Source organism: Lycorma delicatula, chromosome 3 (genome assembly GCF_047948215.1).
Source record: "Lycorma delicatula isolate Av1 chromosome 3, ASM4794821v1, whole genome shotgun sequence".
Taxonomy (NCBI): Eukaryota; Metazoa; Arthropoda; class Insecta; order Hemiptera; family Fulgoridae; genus Lycorma; species Lycorma delicatula.
The window spans coordinates 173463743-173482903 of NC_134457.1; the positions used below are offsets into that span (position 1 = coordinate 173463743).

A 19161-nucleotide genomic window follows, 5' to 3' on the forward strand; every position below is an offset into this window, starting at 1 on the left:
TGATTTCTAGAACTACTTGCCTTTTGATAAATTCCTGACAAGAATCTGGTGGTTATTTTCCTGCGATTTCATTCATCTCATTTTCCTTCCTTGTTAAAATACATAAGAAGGCAAATCAAAGTTTTTGATTTGCCTTTTGATTGATTTTATTTAATTTTTCAGCTACAACATGAATACATAATACATACACAAAAAAATACAGAAGTGGTACTATGAATGCATTATATAAAATACAAAGCACTTAATTAATTTAGCATGCAATGATGTTAAACAATTTACTATGTCAATAAGTTTAGCACCCTGATATTGATGAATATAATACTGTAGTTGCATATTTGCATATGAAAATATACTACCTATACCTATAAAGTAAAAGTTTGACTATAGATAGTACCACCAGATCTAAAAAAAAGAAAAAAAATTATCACACTTATTTGTAAACTTATTCTGTATTTTGACATTTAAACATAACAGATTCTTTTTTTTCTGTAATAATTTTGATTTATATGTGTAGGTTGTGTTTTTTATATTAATGCATTGTCATGTAGATTATTATAAATTCTTCATTGTGATAAAAAATGTTACTTAAAAAAAAAATTGTGAAATATTCTTACTGTGTTTAACAGTTTTAAATTTATTCTGAATATTATATATTGGGCGATTCCATAAAATGTAAGCTAGAAACTAATCATCCCAGTTAGCACCACCACTTTTACCTTCCTGTAGTACAGATATAACCTTAAGTGGTGGCTGAACAATTCATGCAGTTTAGTTTAATCTCACTGAATGGAAATAAGATATAGATAATAAACCTATAGAGGTACTGGTAGAATGTAGGAAATTGGATTAATTTGCCATCTTGACTTGGCCATTATTTAACTTTGGTTCTTATATACTATTAACACTGTGCTAAATTATTAACTGGATTTGAACCAGGTTCGTACAGCATTTTAGGACTGCTCATTACTATAATGCTGATCCAATTATTCATTTATTTATTCCAACTACATTTATTTCTTTTTTATTATAAATTATTTGTAGGAAGTGAAAAATTATAAACCTGACTGGAATTTGAACTTATAACTTTCCAGACAATAGGCAGAGATGATACACATAACTTAAATTAGAGCTATGTTGATTACTACTACATGTGCAGTTGTTGAGTAAAGTTAAAGTTATGTTTTGTTGTTTAATGATTCATTATTGTGTATTACATGTGTGTGTTTATTGTGCAATCTAGATAATTGTATTTTTTTTTTTTTTTTTTTTTTTTAGCTTTTACAATATCATTTCCTTATTTGATTAATTGCTTTAACAGTATAATTGTTTGATGTAGCTTTAGGTTACACCATGTTTATTCATCAATTCTTGGAAAAAATCTCATGATTTGTGTGGTATTGTTTCCTCCATTCTTTCATACTTTATTATATTTTATGAAGTTTGCTTTATGACAGTTGCTCTGAGTATAGTATTCCTCATAAAATAATCATTTAAGGGATGTAGTTTTTATATTTACTTTGCCATCTAGCGCTATAACAGAGCTGTAGCTATAGAAGGGAAGTATGGTAATTGGTCCAATTTGGGCATTTTGGGGTTTCACCAGATCTTTACATTTTGACACCAAAATTTTACAAATTTTACATTTAAAAATTTTCCAGATGTTCATACATATGTGTGCGAGTTTGGTGTTGTTTTTTTGTCATACCCTAAATCACCTATTTCCAGAACTACTTGACTGATTTTGACCAAACGTGTTCAGATTATTTCTGTGTATGAGGGCATTGATGACATTTTAAGTTGTTTTCAACTTAAAAGGTCAAGGGGGTGAGGTTGTAGAGCAAGGTCACCCTTGGTATCTCAAGATTTTGCCTAATTAAAGTCTTATTTTTCTTAGGCATATTTTTTAACAACTAAAAAATGATGATATTTCCAGAAAACATTTTTGCAAAATCTCATTCCCATACCGAAAAATGCTCTAAATAAACTAGTGGCTAAGTAAGTACCCCCTCTCACCACAAGGAGTGCTAATGTAGCACTGACGTACAGCTGCTGTAGTCTGATAAGTTGTAACATCAGAGGTGTGGGTTAGAATTAAATAAATGAATATTATTTAAAGTGGCCGCTAGTACTGCCATACCCATGTGAATGAAATATGGTATGCGCGCGCACTTTAGTTAGAATCATTGAATTAAATAAACAAAAAATATTATGTATAAATAAAATGATAAATATTTTTAATTAAGTTGTGTGTGCATGCGTGCATATGTGTATAAGCTGTCATCAGAAAAAAGCTGTGTGGCAGGAAAGTCCTGCAACTGTGTTGTCAGTTTTTTTTTAAAGTTGAAATGCATCTTGTTAATTTTTTGTTATGAATGTCTCAGACGTAAAAGTAATTGAATTAAATAAAAAGCTTTGGTGGTCTCTGCTTTGTTGAATGGATTTGAGGCAGTTGCCTCTAAACCTACTGAAGCAAAGGAAGTTATAGTTAAAGAAGCGGTTTCCATCTCAGTACCAGTTCCTGTGCCTAATAGGGCAGAACAGAAATGTTAAAACACCATCAAGGTGCTTAAAGGCAACTGAAAGGTCAGCTTAGCCTGCAAGAAGTCATCTTCCTAAACAGGAAGGAGGGCTGCACAAAAACAATTAAAGTCAGAAAGCAGTGTCAGTTTCAGTAGTCGCTTTTAAATTAAAATTAATTGTATTTATCCAAAAGTAGTTTACTCTAAATTTTCTGTTTTACAATGTAATGTTATTACACAATACCAATATTGTTTCAAGTAGTAGCAATCTGGAAATTGAAAGGTGTACATTAAGGGAAAATTACTTGTATATTGTGTACTTGCATATTAACTCCACCGCAGCTACTGTTTTATTTAAAAACAAAGTAGTCAATCGGATTTCGGTGGAAAATGAACAGTCTATTTATTAATTTTAATAAATGGTTATTTATATTTATTCATTTTATAAATATAATTTAACCAAACTTAACCTACGCTTGCTTCGCTCGCTAACCTTGACTAATTAACACCGTAATTTTTTGAATATTTATTTAATAAATTCAGTAATTATTGCAATTATTTATTATTTATATAATCAAAACACCCCTGTTAATTAGTCAAGGTTAGCGAGCGTAGGTTAGTTTGGTTAAATTATATTTATAAAATAAATATTTATAAATAACCATTTATTAAAATTAATAAAGAGACTGTTTTGAATCTATGTTAAACTCTATATTGGCCCATTGTCTACCAAAATCCGATTGACTACTTTGTTTTTAAATAAAGCTGTAGCTGCGGTGGCGTTAATATGTAAGTACCGAAAATAACTAAGGAAAATAGGAATGGTTGAAGCCAAATTCAGTAAACTGGTTTCCATTGATAAAACCAGTGTTGAAGTAATTCGGTGTAGATTCTCTACGTGTTGTTGCATTTTCTAATGGCTAATGATCACAATAGTTGATTAAAAAAAAATAGTGAAATAATTAAATTTTCAAGAATTGAAGTAATTGAAAAATTCAAAATTACAATACTAAGTAAATTGAATAGTCAATTCAAAAGTAAAGTTACAAACTTGAATGTGAACATGAATTATGTGGGTTAATTTATTAAACAAGAATTTGGTTTACAGTATTACACTAATAACACTAACAATTTCTCAAAGTTTGGTTGGAGTCAGTGGCATTAGTGGTACGGTATAAATTAATAAATAAGCTGGTGTGTTTTTTTTTGTTAAAACACACTATTACTGTGTTTAATACACATTAATGCAACACTGTTTTAAAATTTTGTTGATATTATATAATATGTTACAGACTGAACTGATTTTTTCTAAAATCTTAAAAATCTGTAGAATGGTTACAAAATCTTTTTAATGATAAATAAGACCAAATATGTGATGCGCAAGATCAAATTGTAAGACTCTACCTTTCAAGCAGTAATCTTGTAAGATTGGCAATCAAGGATATCTTTGGTATAAGAAGAGAGGAAAGTTCTTAAACTTAATACTTTACTCAGTTCAAAAGTTTTGTTATTGTTGGCTTGATAAATATTAACAAAGGAATAAGTAGAGGTTAAACTAGAATGTATAAAGTTATACTCTTAAAACATTGTGAAAAATTTATTCAGTTTCTTTGTACTCATTTAGATCTAGTTTTTCATTTAGTTTCATTTTCTGCTTTGAATCTACTTTGTTAGCACTTTTATCTTCTTCCTATCTATTTTGAAGTACTTCGGTTATAGAAAAGAACAGTTACGGGTTTTTAAAATATTCTGCGAGTGCCTCCTCATATTTATCAAAATTCTTTAAAATATTTAATTTTGGTTAAAAGCTTATTTTTGATAACACCTTACTTTTGTTATCGTTTACGTAGCTTTATGTTTATAGCTTCATCGTTTATGATGAAGCTTAGAAATTAAAGAATTAAATTTCAGTTAATATATTGGAAGAGGTCAATTAAAATTTTTTGGTTGATATTTATTTCCTGTTGCATTTCACATTTATTAGTGTACAAGTTCTGAATATTTAAGAAAACACAAAATATTTTGGAATTTTTTTTGTTTTTCAATGTAGTTACCTTATTTGATACATTTAGACCAAATTCATTTTTATTTTATAGTACCCTCAGTATAGGGGACTTGTCCAGTTATGCAAAATAATTGGTTGTCTCAGTTTTGACCTCATCATTTGAAGTGAACTTTGTCCAGCGAGCCAAAGTTTTTGGCTTTTTTTTTAGGTTTGAAAAGAGGAAGTACTCGCTGCAAGCACTTTAAGCATAGGTCATGGAGTTTAGCAGCAACAATCCAAGATGTGTGTGCAGGCACATTGTTGTGGAGAAAGAGCACTTTCCTTTTGGCCAGATGTGGGTGTTTAGCCTGATTAGCAGCCTTCAGTTCATTCAATAGTGAAGTATAATACTTCCCAGTGATAGTTCTGCCAAGTAGTTTACGAGTGCCACACCACTAGAATCCCAAAAAAACTGTGGAGTGACTTTTCTGCAGATTGAACTGTTTTCTCTTTCCTTAGTGCTTTTTCACTTCCTCTCACCCACTCTTTGGACTGCTGTTGGCATGTAATAGTGAATTCATGTTCATCAGTTGTTATAAAATGTTGAAGAAACTCAGCGAAATCGCGTTTAAATAAGACTAAATACCTTGAAGAATTGTTCAGTCAAATGCGTTTTTGGTTTACTTTTAAATACGGTACCCATTAAGTGGCAAGCTCTTTCTAATCTAAAAGATAATGTAAAATGTAGTGCACACAATCTATCAAGGTGTTTTCTATGTCAGCAAGCATGTGAACCTTCAGTCGGCGATCATTTAATATGACGTGGATATTTTATTCAGCAGCCTACTTTTTAATATTAAAAAAAGGAACAGAAAAAATCATTTAAGGTAGGATCTTAAGTGTTTTTTATGTTGATCAAAGTTAAAACCTCTTAAAACAAATTATCTTTTAACAGTTTGACTTCCATTTTATCCATTTTGCTGAAAACGTCAAAACTTGTTTGCTTTACTCGATCTGCCATAAAAGCAACTAAAATCACATGCATCTGAAACTTTGAAGCATTCCATCTACAGGATCGAATTTGACAAACAAACATCAATTGTTTGGTCATATTTGCGCCAATTCTTTGTCAGGCTGAGAACTTTCAAATGACCTTGGTAATGTAATTTTGGAGTAATTGATCTGATAAAAACAAGTTCTAGTTACCTTATTGAAGATTTTTGTTTGGAGAAATATTAATTATATTCATTTTTAATATATTTAGTGTTTAATTACTGAAAATTTGAAATACCTTATCTTTGAAAATAACAAAAATTAATATTTAACGTTACCTTAAATATTTTAAAACGTAGTTGTTATAAAACTGTATATACTGCTCACAATATGCTCTCTCTCCAAATCTTACAAAATTGTATCATAAATGAGTTTTTTGGCTTATCATGAAACAACAGTGGAACTGATTTTAATTGAACTTGTAGGAAGGAACTATTTTATTATGATTTTAATACTATTTTTTTTTTTAACATATCCCAATTACAGGAACTGCTCTCCATTTTGATGTTTTATTTTTTTAATTCAACTGTTCAGGATGCTTTAAAAAACTATTAGTTTGGCAGAATCAGAGCTCTTAAAATGTTTATTTAATATGTATAAATAAATCTTGAAACATTTCATCATGCTGTTAATGAATAAATGGAAATTTCTATGTTTTGACAGATTCATTTTCAAAGCAGCATTACTTATTTGCTTAGAGAGTATTCATAGTGTTTAAAATAACTGAGAAACCAAACAAATGTAATCAATTGGTGTATTTTCAGACTACAGTTAAATTCTCTTTATTTTTTAATCAAAATATCGATACCTCATAATGTTGTAATATACACAACACTGTATCCCAAATAATGAGTCAGTTATGTTACCACTGTTAAAATGTACAATTTGCATGCATTATCAAATAACAGTTATAAAACTATATCTGCATTTTCCTCTGAAAGTTTAAATTAAAAAGATTCTGTTGATAAAAACAATTTGTTTCAAATTTGTTAAAGTTTTAAATGTACAGTTGGCTTCTGATAACTTGCAAGCAGTTCTATTTATAATAATAATAGTATGAGTATTTTGTGTAAAGAGTATCACATACATTTCAACATATTTACAATAATGTTATGGACATGATTGCCATTGTTTAAAGGGAATTTTTAGGCTTGGTAGGGTAATTTTTCAATCTGATATTCAGGAAGGTTAAATAGAATGTCTGTTCAAAGGTTATGGTCATTAATTTAAGGCCATAGAATGATTTCTGGTCATAAATGATGTGACAGTTGGTGGAATGACAACCCGATCGCATTAACTGCGAGGTCGACACAATCAAAGTTATAAAAACTCTTTTGTCATATGCTAAGTTGCATTGATTTTCATTTTTAATGTATTTATTACCCAAACATAGTAAGGAACAGAGTATTGAGTTTGGATGATACAACCATACACATCAATCGAGCTGTCAATTGTTGGTTTTAATTACCAATAATCATATTTGCATTTTTTCACTTGCTGCTTCTTTCACCTCATTTTTCTTCTTGATTAATATATATTTATATCACGTCAAGTTGTAATGAATGAAATGAGATAAAGAATTCAGTAATTTTTTTCTAATTTAGAAAAGATGAAGAAAACCATTTATTTCTTCTTTGATTATAAAAATACTGTTTTTATGGTTTCAATAGATGTGTAAAAATTTAATTAGGATCAGCTATTATGAGATTTTTTCCATGGTTAGATTTATTGATAATTTTAAATATCTTACTTGTTTACTTAATCTAGAATTAGCTGTAAGAAAAAATACTTCTTCTTTTTGTAAGAGTTGAAAATGATTTACTAATAGCTGAACTGATTAATTCATTTATGAAAAATACCTTGTTTTTAGAAAATGTACATGTATAAGTAAGTGGTCAGAATTCACAACAAATTATTTAGTTTTTAGAAATATATCAATTTCAGTAACATTTGGCTTTTGCAGGCTTTTTTCTGAGTAAGATGAATTCATGAAAAAGGCCAATACAATTGTTATTTAAAAAAATGTAAAAAACATATTTAAAAAAAAAGTAAAGCTTATTTACATAAATGTTTCTAGTGACAACTTCAGGCTTATGCCCAAAGTGTCCGGTGTGTACTCAATATTTTTTATCATGAAAAATAAGTTTATTAGCTTGTGAAATGTGTCTAGCCATATTGGGATTCTCCACTCCTTCTCTCTCATGCTCACCCATCTCCTGTCTCACACTCCCCCTCCCCCCTCATACTTTTTTCTTCCCCCTCGCTAATACTCACCCATTCACCCTCAACCCTTTCTCAAGCTCACCTTTCCCCTTCTCTCACAGACATCTCTCTCTCGCTCTCTCTCTTGTGTGTGTGTGTGTGTGTGTATGCGCGCACATGCATGCATGAATTGTGTAATACAAAGTAAATTTGTTCACTCTTTATTGTGTTTCATGTTATTCAAAAACTTGCCTACCTTACTTCTTCATACCATAATCTTTGCATCAATCTAAATAAATTAAATATGAATATTATAATAAATTTTGTAGATAAATGAAAAGAACAGATTATCATTTTTATTTGATAAAGTTGTCATTTTTAATTTACTTTGATAAAGAGTACATGATGAGTTTTAAAGGAAATTATGAAATGTCATTTTAGTGATTGCTATTGTTTCACTTTATTGTACACAGGAAATTAAAATAACAGTATGTTTATATTGTTATTTTAATTTTCATTTAGAAAAGAAATTTGATTATAATCTTCTAGGTTGAATTATAAATGGTTTAATCTTATATTGACAAGATTGTCCATTCTTAGGAATAAAATATTTTTGAATGGCCTTATCTGTAATTTAATATGACAACAGCATATCTCATAATATTATGAATCATTATTATTATTATTATTATTATTATTATTTCATAGTGTTTTTACTTGTAATATTCTTAATTTTACCATGTAATAATTATAGCTAATTGTAATCCTGTTCTCAAACAGGATTGGTTCTGTTTGTTAATTAAATTTCTAATGTGGCTAGCACATGACTATTACTAAAGTAAGAAATATTAAAATTGTAAAATCCCTCATGATTTCTTTTTCAGTTTTTCTCAATACAAATGTATTCTCTGTTTCTAAGCCTTTTCAGAAAATGTATAACATGTTCTAGATAAAAATTGTTATGTAGTATTTATAAAAAAATGTAATTTTCTGTTTTTTAATGAAAAGTATTAAAAAATTATACGGAATTGAAAGTGTAATTTTTTTATGTAATTAATTATGTTCAAAATCTGATTAGATCAGATTTCATTCTTTCATAGTGGCACATGCATACTCAATTGCACCATATTGGAACACATATACAGGATTGAAAAATTAGTTGAAATAAATAAGAAATGGTTAGAATTGCTAGAATCAAGTCTGAAAATATTTATAGGTTTATTAGTTTATCTTTTTTTTAAATAAAAAGTTGGAAATCTGACTTCTATGGATCCCTGAATATGATGGTAACTACTTAGACGACGTTACGACTATAAAATTTCAGAACTAAATTTCCCAAAAATAGTTAATGAGATTGATATTTTAAGTTAATTTGTTTGTAGATTTAAAATTTTTTATATATTTTCAACAGCTGCAAGCAATTTTCCCAAAATTATTGAAAAAAGTGCCCTTTTTAGTTATAAATGTTTTTGTAGAAGTATAGTATAGATGGATTTGGTGCAGTGGCAGTTTACTTTTTATTACTACAACCTATTCCTGAAAAAAAATCAAAACATGTAAAAAAAATGCCTTGTGAATGGGTATTATATATTGAATTACATACAAAGAAAGGCATGCATTCTACCCCTTTCTACGACACACAAGTGAGGTACAGATCATCCAGAAGTACTTTCATTTTAAATTAACCATTTTTAAGAAAGTTCATTTTTAGTCATTTCAAGATTGCTGCAAGTTCAGTTATCACTATAAAATTATATATTATTTTATATATATCTTGTGATACCTTCCAAGATAATACAATAAAAGTCTGAATAAAGCATGATACAATTAAAAGTACAATAAAACGTACCAAAAAATGAACACAAATTGTCTAACAGAATACACAATCACCAGCTAATGAATACAGCAAATGAATAGATAGTAATGAATAGAATTGTCTTCTTCCTTGTTTTATTGACAATATAACTGTTGTTTTGATCATTTATTCTTCTTTGTTGTATTCATTACTTAATTTAGTGTATTCTGTTATGCACTTTGTATGTGTTATTAATTATGTTTTATTTGTTGTACTTTTAATTGTACTATGCTTTGTTCAGACTTTTATTCTATAATCCAGTGTTTGATGATAAAAGTAGAGTATTACCTCAGAATTATTTTAGACAACATTGATTTTCATGAAAATTTGTAATTAAGCACATCTAACCCTCTCCTTCAAAAGTTATATGTTCCTGATGTGTGCTTTTTTGTTTTTTGGGGGGTTAAAAAAAATTAAAAAACCATAGATTTAAATGTTTCATAGATTGAAATCATGTTTAAATATGTAGAATAGACATTGTTTTATGGAATATATTTTATGATGTTTTACTGCATTTCAGTCCTTAGAAACCATCCCTGATGATGAAATTAAAAAAAAATAATTTTTAATAGTGCATATATATAATGAATTAAAATTAAAATACCTTTACTGTTTATAATATAATTTATGCTTTATTGCAACGTTTCAACCCATAATAACCATCCCTTACGAAAAAAATGGTTAATATTATAGATGTAAAAATATAGCTCAAAAATAATTTAAATGTATAGAACAAACATTGTTCCATATTCTGAAACATAATTTATGATGTGTTACAACGTTGCAACCCTTAAAATCCACCCTAATGAGGAAAAAACTTTTCAACAGTTTTTTTTTCAACTTCTGGGTCGACCATTAGGTATTGCTTCAGAGGATGAGATGAATGATTTGTAGCATGTGTGAAAATGCCATGCCTGACCAGGATTTGAACATGGGACCTCCTAATGAAAGGCCGAGAGTGATAGCATCTTGGCCTTTCATCCGGATGTCCCGGATTCGAATCCTGGTCAGGCATGGCATTTTCACACACCCTACAAATCATTCATTTCATCCTCTGAAGCAATACCTGATGTCAATTCAGAGGTTAAAAAGAAAGAAAGTTTGCAACAGCTTAAAATGCTTTAATGGTGCATTTATAATGAATTATAAAATTTTACAGTGTTAATGTAATTTATAACTTATTGCAACGTCCCAAACCATGTATTCATAAATGCAACAAAACTGTTGAGAATATAAAAATTTACGTGCTTCGAAAATTTCATTAAAAAAATGCACTTGGTTTTTCAATGATAACATCCTTACTTTTTAAGCTGTCCAAGCACTGAAAACGCCATTTTGTAGAGAATTTCAAGGGCTACATGGCATGTAAAAATCTATTTTCTGAGCACTTCATTTTTGAAATTTTTGAGTTTAAAGGGCTGGGGAAGGTGTGCTCCTCACACTCAATTGCACACACTAAATTCTTGTACTCTAGCATTTTTTTACATATTTTCTTTAGTTTTTGAATTATTGTGAAGAAAAGAAAATTTTTTTCTGAAAGAAATTTCAAAAACTTTTCAAATTTTATTCAACCTTTTTTTCAAATTTAGGTATTCCAAACAGGTCAAACTTCTAGAACATATTGTTAGTGCTTAAATAAAGTAAATTGTAAAATGAATACGCTCAATTCCAATTCTTGCAGAAAAGTCATTTGTTTCATTGCTGATTTTTTTCTCCTTAAAAGTAAGACAACCCATTTTATTTTCATCCTAACTTCATTTGTTTTTGTGCTAATGACTTTCACCAAAGCTAATTTTAAAGGTCTTTTCAAGTACTTTGGAAAATATCCTATAAGTTTTCCTTGAAAAATTTTCCATTTTTTCGTTATTTAACATTGCAAGTTTGACTTCAGTTTTTGGTGAACAAAAAGTTATCTTCAATGAGGCATAACTCGGCTCATATTGCATCTACAGGAATAAAAAAAAAACAATTCCTTGTTGTTTTATAACCCTCATTTTTGCTAATATAATTTTTCAATAAAACATTAGGTTTTTGAAAAACCTTATGAAGTTTTTTCAAAACCTCGTGAAAAATCGTTGGATGAAAAATCAACAATCAAAAACAAAAATCAATGGTTGGATGAAAAATCAACAATCAAAAACAAAAATCAATGGTTGGATGAAAAATCAACATTTCCATTCATGAACAACTCAAAAAGTATTGACTCTACAAAAGATTTTTATAGTAAATTTTTGCCTAGAATTTATTCCTCTATTGATTTCTGTGGTTATTTTGAATGTAATAATTTCCACCCTCAAATAGGGGTAGCATCCACCCTCAGGGTAAAAGCACACATCAACACTATATAACTTTTGTTCCTTGAGCTATTCCCTAATTACTGTTCAAATATCATGTCAATTGGTTTTATCTGAAATAATTCTGAACGAAAACCCATCAAACACTGGACTAGTATTACCTTGGGAGGTATCGAAGTATATAATTTTATACTGGTAATGCCCATCATACAAAGTAGTTGCTTTCACATTCAGCTTGGGTTGTTTACAGTGCAATCTGTATAAGTCCGATTTCAAACTTTCTACAGATCAGTTAGGTACTACTATTACCTGTAAATAATAGTTGTGCTTAAAATGTTCAGTTTGATGGATATTATTTGTAAAAGGAAAAATTTTTAAGTTTTAAAGCAACATTTACTTTTATTTTTAAGTGATGGAATTCAGAAATGTTATTCATGTTTTCTTCATAAGTAGTTTTTAATCAAACAATATGAAAGGGTTTAATTATCCTTTATAAACTACTAGTTTAATCGTATAGAACAAAAAGATTTTATTACATGAATGTTTCTTTGATTCTTCATTGAAACTGGTCTTAAAAGTAAAGTTTTGTCTGATTCTTAAGTTGAAGTTCACTTTACTGGCTGTAAATATTTTTCGTAGTTTTAGCATGTTTTTTTTTTAATATTATGCTGCTATCTTTTTTTATTTTAATATGGTGTAAAATTAATAAATTTTGTTCTTGTCTGTAATAACGTGTTTATATTTAATAATATGATTTATCAGAATTTATTTTGGCAGTGAAAATTTGTATAAAGTTAATTTGAATCGATAATGCTATTCATATTCAGAATTTTAAAAGTAGGTTATCTGTTTATAATTTTTATTAAAAAAAGACTTGTTTATTTTTGGATAACAGTATTTCATAAATAGCAGTATTTATAACACTATTAACAGTAGTTTTATAACAGTATTTCATATCATTTGTTGGAAAAGTTGTTTTTAAATATAGTAATTACAAATTCTAATTTAATTATACACAGTTTCTCGTTTTACTTGTTTAATTTGTCCTTCAGATTTATATATATTTTCATTGAGCAGTTTACATATAAAAAACTCTATGAATAATACTTGTATAAAGAAATTCTTTTATATAAATTGTTATATAACATTTAGTTTTTATTGAAAACTTGTATTAGCTCCGATTAATATAAAGCGGAGGTTACTAATAGCTACAGATATATAATGACATAACTGAATTTATTATCAAGGTCATTGTTGATAATTGTTGAACATGAATTTGATACGCTCACATGCATACTTTTGAATCTATGAACAAATATAAAGAAACAGTGAAATATACTTAGATTATAATTATTTACATTATTAATTATGCATATAATATGATTATTTAGTAAAGTTATTTGTAGGTAGCTTAATCATTCAATTTTCATAAGTGTTGGATGAATAAAATTTATTTTCATGAATGTAGTTCACCGTAATTTAAATCAATGTAACTTTTTGAAAATGGATTCTATCTTCAAGGACATTTAAAAAAAGATGCCAAATAGATCTAGAATCCCCTTTGACCCCCAGACTCACAAGCTTTCTTATCATTCAATTAACATTAATTAAAATATTACAAATTCAAATTATTCTTACTGAAAACATCTTCTAATTTCTGAGGCTAGTTAAAAACAAGAATGGTTTGAAGTGGACTTGGGCCTCATCACCTTGCTAGTATCACTTAAATTAATAAAAAGAGTTTAACTTAACAATTATCACCAAGTTAATTATTACAAAAATTAATATTTTTTGAATTTTATTTATTTCAAATTGAGGTTTTGTGAACATATTTCTCAGAATTTGGTATTTTTATGTCTTGCAACTGAAAACTGGTGCAAGCAAAGAAGTTATGACAAATATTTGTTATCTTTGTAGCCTAAAATATTTACAGCAGGCCACTCTTCTTTTGATTTGTTTTAGAAAAATTTGACTTATATGTATGCATTTAAAAAGAAAAACTACATGCCATTAAAAACACATAAAATGTGTGGTAATGTTAGACAAACTTTTTTGAAATTTCAATTAGGGCTATATCTTGCTGTTTAATGGAAATTTTTTTTGCGATTTTCACTTACTGTTAAGTTTAGTTAAAAAAAAGGAACTAAAATTTGAAAAAAAATGGTGAAAGTGAAATGTTTTAACTGAGGAAACTGGAACCCCTATTGTGTACAGGGGAATTTATTCAAATTGTATTTTAAATAAATTCAGTACACAAAATTTATTGAGGGAATAATAATATTTCTACTTAAATGAATAAGTGTTGGTTGAACAGCAACCACGTTGACATATTCCTGTTATTTCAGTAGTATGAGTAAAAGAAGCTTATACTTCATTTATCAAATTAAATCAAACAAATTGAAATAAGGTTTAATTTTATAAAAAACTTAATGTGGCTGTCTTTTTTTTTCTAATTTATTTTATTGTTCTTTTTTTAGGATGTTTGGAAAAATCTGTTCAGGTATTAATTACTGTAAAGATTTATTGTTCGATGAAGCCTGCTTAAATGTTATTTCTCATCGAATTCCACACCCAATTAAATTATATTATCAGTATCAAGAATGTCACAATGTAAGTAATGTCTTTTTTATCTTTAAGGATAATTTTTTTAATAGTAGTCTTTAGTTAAATAAAAATTAAGTAAGTTTGTTTTACTCTGTTATTTATATTCTTAGTTGAATATAAATATTAAACTTCAAAATTCAAAATGATTCTTTTTTAAAAACTTATTTTTAGTATGTTAATTTTTTTTCAATTAAAATTAAATTTAGGATTCTATAATTATGTTAAGAATATGATTAGATCATTTAAAATTTATTATTTCAGTAATATGTTTTTAATTAAAGCAATGTGAAAACTGTATGGGGAACACTAGGATTATTTCTTAAATATATTATGGGACAATGAAATCAAAAAGAAAACATTATCATTTATAATATTTTATTTAATTTGTCATTTACTGAGATTGATAATTGAGTAGTGTGGCATCATAGTTTGTTGTAATAGTAGTTTTCTTTTCCACTTCCTCAGAGTCAAATCAAAATTTAACTTTTCTCTCTTTACCTTAAGATGTTATTAGTAAAAACATTTTAAAATATTTTCTGCAATAATATATATTTTTATTACCAGGCACAGATGGATTACTTTTATAATTTTTCATTTGATTTTAGTGACCAATTAAAAAAATACCATTTGAATATCTATATTTTCTATGTAATATACATAATTTTTGTTTTATGATTAAGCTGTAGTTTATTTAGAAATACTACAGATTTAAACTACAGCATTACTGAATTAAGAATTAAGCTTAAGGTATTATGCCTTTATCAATGACGAGCATAGATTATCAAAAATGTTAATGAAAGGCCATACTTAATTAAGAGATGATTAAAATTCTTTATGTTCTGATGAAGTAATTTTAGGTATTGTAGACTAAGATGGTTAAGAAATATAATTAATGTGTTATTAACTCAAACCTCTGAGTTCCAAATTCTTTCTGCATTATTTATTTCTTTGAAAAATGATCTTAATTGTCTTATTTTTTCACTTATTTTATTACTCTACGTTTTTTCTTCAGTCTTATATGATAATTATTAAAAACTATATTTGTTCAATTAATTGCTTTTTATTCATTTTTCTATTCTGGCTTTAAAGTTTGTTTATTTGTTTTTAAATTTCTACTTGTCTGTAGAATTCATAATTTGTTGTTTACTCTGAAAGAAAGTAATTTGAAGAAACTATTCTTTTATCACATTATATTGAAACACAAGTTAATTATAATTACTTAAAAGTATTAATGAAAGCATTGTGTTCTTATTTTTGAAAATCCTTTCACTTTAATTCCTTGATAATTTGAATAGTTTTCAAGAAATTGATAAAAATATTCTTTTTTTCTAATTGTTATTATTTTTTTACTATTTATAAATTTTTAGTATTGTTTTCTAAATCTATTTATTCTCTTACAATTTACAATTCTCTTATAATACTAAATATATTATTTATTTTGTTTCAGTGTGACTTCATAGAGTCAATTCGCATTCCCCGTGAAAGTAATACGTCGCATGTTTTTAAAACGACTGATCGTATTTTATTTAGTTTAAACAGGAATGAAACTAATTCATGCAGGTACTTAGAATTACTTAAAATACTTAGAATACTTTAATATACTTAGAAAATACTTTAATATTACTTAGAATACTTAAATTAAACTTAATTTCACTGCAATATTTTTCTAGTTCTTTTTTTTATGATTACAACATTGTGCAGCTAGTTTGTAAGGACCATTAATTCTTCTGATTTAAGTGAATTCTTCACTTAAACTATAAAATTAAAAAATTTTTGTCATTAAGATTGTAGTGTTTTTAATTTTAAGAACTTCAAAACAAAGAAATGTACTATAATTTGTTTGACCAGCAGCAATATTTTCTGTTTTATATATTACTTCAGCCAGAAAAGTAAAAAGAGCGTGCTAAGTCTAAAATTACAGATTCATTTAGTATAATTTTTAGACTATTTAACATAATATTTATGATTTATCATTCTATTACCAACATTTCATTTTTATTAAATTATCTTTAATTGAAAATTTTATCTTATGTTATATAATTATTTTAAATCATAAATTATTATATTTGATGTATATAATTTAATTTATAAAACTGCTATTAAAATGTAGTTTTAACTAACAATGGTTATTATAGTTTATTTAATATATATTATAGCTGGTCAGGGCTTGTTTTGCTTTCTTTTCCCATCTAGCCAGGGAGCTTTGTCTCCTGGACCCCAAGGAGGGTAGGGCCTCAACCTATGGCTTAAAACTTCCCTGGGTTTAACATTAATGTACCTTGAAAATTTGAAAGCAATTGTTTGGTTGGTTCTTGCATGATGCTGTTGCAAACAAACAGGACCACCTCAAACTTTTTCTATATATATATATTTTTTTTTTTTTTTTTTTTTTTGTTATTTTCAATAATTGTTTTGAAGATTTGAAATCATCAGTTTTGAGATATGAGTACTAATTTTTAATCAGAGCAGGAAAACTACAAACTTCAAAGCACTTGCAAAATGTCCCTGCAAAATAATTAAATAGATGATCGTTTTAATTTAGTAAACACTTTAAAATATCCGTATTAAATTATTAATTATGTAGTATATACTGAACTTTGGTGGTTTTTTTTTTATATCAGTGCTTATATTTAGTTTTACTGAAATGTTCTCTTATTTGTCTTTTACACTTTACATGCCTAATGATTTTGATTGACTTTGACCTATCTCATTAAAATTGTCCAGATTCCTTTTTAACAATATTTTTATTTCATTTACTGTTCTTAAATTATTAAGTGATATTAATTATTTAATGAATGAACTATAAAATTTTATTTTTTGACTATATTTTATCTTATTTTTGCAGTATTGTCTAACATGTAGATTTGTCTATTGTATTAACTATCCATTTTGTGCATTGCCGTTTTACATAATACACATAAGTAAGTTCTGATCATGTAGAATTTAATTTATTAATTATCATTAAAAATTTACAAAATTAAATCTAAATTTAATTTTAATAAATAATAGTTTCAAGGGCTGTATTAGGTAATCTACCAATTCAATTATAAAAAACAATGTTAGTGAATAAACTTTTAAAAATATTTAAATTCTCCACAGTAAACTTTATTTAATATAATATGTCTAATATTAGATTTTTGTGCATGATGAAAAATCATTTTATTTGTAAAATAGAGTTCTGCAGCGATTTAACAAATAAATAATCTTGTCTTTATGCATGTTTTATAATATATCTTGTAGTGACTTAATCACTTCTATTTTTTGGCTTCACTTATTTCATTCTGTAGTTAACATTTATTTGTGGTTAATCACAAATAAATGTTGGTTCACAATAAACCACATCAAGATTTTATTAATGACTAATTTTTTACTAGAATATATGAGTCAACTTATGTGACATCACATGACAGCATTAATACATACTGTTTGTAGATAAGTAAATTCAGTTTTCAATAAAACAAATATTTGCTTTATAATGCAATAGGTAGGGAATTTTCTGTTATTATTAATTATGATCTGGAAACGAATTTATATGGATTAAATTAAAGCAACCTGATGGTAATTGTGTGAAACTACATCAAAACAGCAGTACAAAACAAAAACAGTTAAAATATTATTTTAAATTCGTTTCAGTTAAATTACGTTGTGTTGACAATATAACATCATGAAATGTTTTAGTAATTAGTATTGATTGATGAATTGAATTCAGTTCTTTTGAATTCTTTAGGCTTTATAAAAAATAATGACTGATAATCAGTCTTGTACTTTTTTGAATTAATAGACTATTTTAAAATATATATAATTTTTTGTGTATTGAAATTTATTCTTAACTCTGTAGATGTTTAGATTATAGATAATACTGGTGTTATTTGTGTATTTGAACTAATAAATTTTACCAATAGTCTATTTTTGACTGTTAATTGTTTTGGCTTGTTAAGTTTGAGAGCTGATGGAGTGAGGATGTGAATGCTTATTCATGTGTAATTCTGCCTTTGTGTAATAAATTGCCTTAATTTCAAAAAATATAATCATCCAAATCACATAATTCATCTAATTATAATTTTTCTGATGATACCTGGATTTCACTGTAGCTTAACTCCATCCAAATTTCAGTCTAACAGTAATTGTATTAAAAATATTTAAATCCTACAATGTATTTATAATTGATAATATAATAATGTTTTATACAGTTATTTCTTATTTGCTTCACCCTTTCAAACTTTAATAGACATAATTAATATCTTCACAATTATAGTACTAATACTACACGATCTGTTGGTTTATATCTTATATAGAAATTAAGAAATACATGATCTGCTTATTACAGGTAACAATTAATTATTTTCTGTCAGCCTTTACAATTTTCAAAATCTGTATTTCTTAACAAAGATAATTACTAGTTTTAATACTTTATCTCCTTATCTTCTCTTTATCAAATGCAAGCTTTCATATTTTTATGTTTTATGATAGTTATAGAAAAGAAAATCATAAAATCTTTAGTCAGCTTCTTTAGAAATTTTTATTGACATTGTACTTAATCCCTTGGCTGTTGTAGTATATAACAGTCTACTACAAAATTATTTTTAGTGATTTTGGCTTTTAAATTAATGGAGCAGCATTTTCACTTAATTTGTTTTTTAAAGTTTTTTT

The 19161-nt window shown here is 26.9% G+C and overlaps 1 protein-coding gene across 1 annotated transcript in view; it reads left to right on the plus strand.

The window, feature by feature from the left end:
- LOC142322225 (heparan-alpha-glucosaminide N-acetyltransferase-like) overlaps positions 1-19161 on the plus strand; it is a 67529-nt gene that overhangs the window by 6001 nt on the left and 42367 nt on the right. Inside the window, exons 2-3 of the mRNA XM_075361048.1 lie at positions 14385-14517; positions 15959-16071. Coding sequence (XP_075217163.1) covers positions 14385-14517; positions 15959-16071 — 246 coding nt within the window. The remainder of the gene's footprint in view (positions 1-14384; positions 14518-15958; positions 16072-19161) is intronic.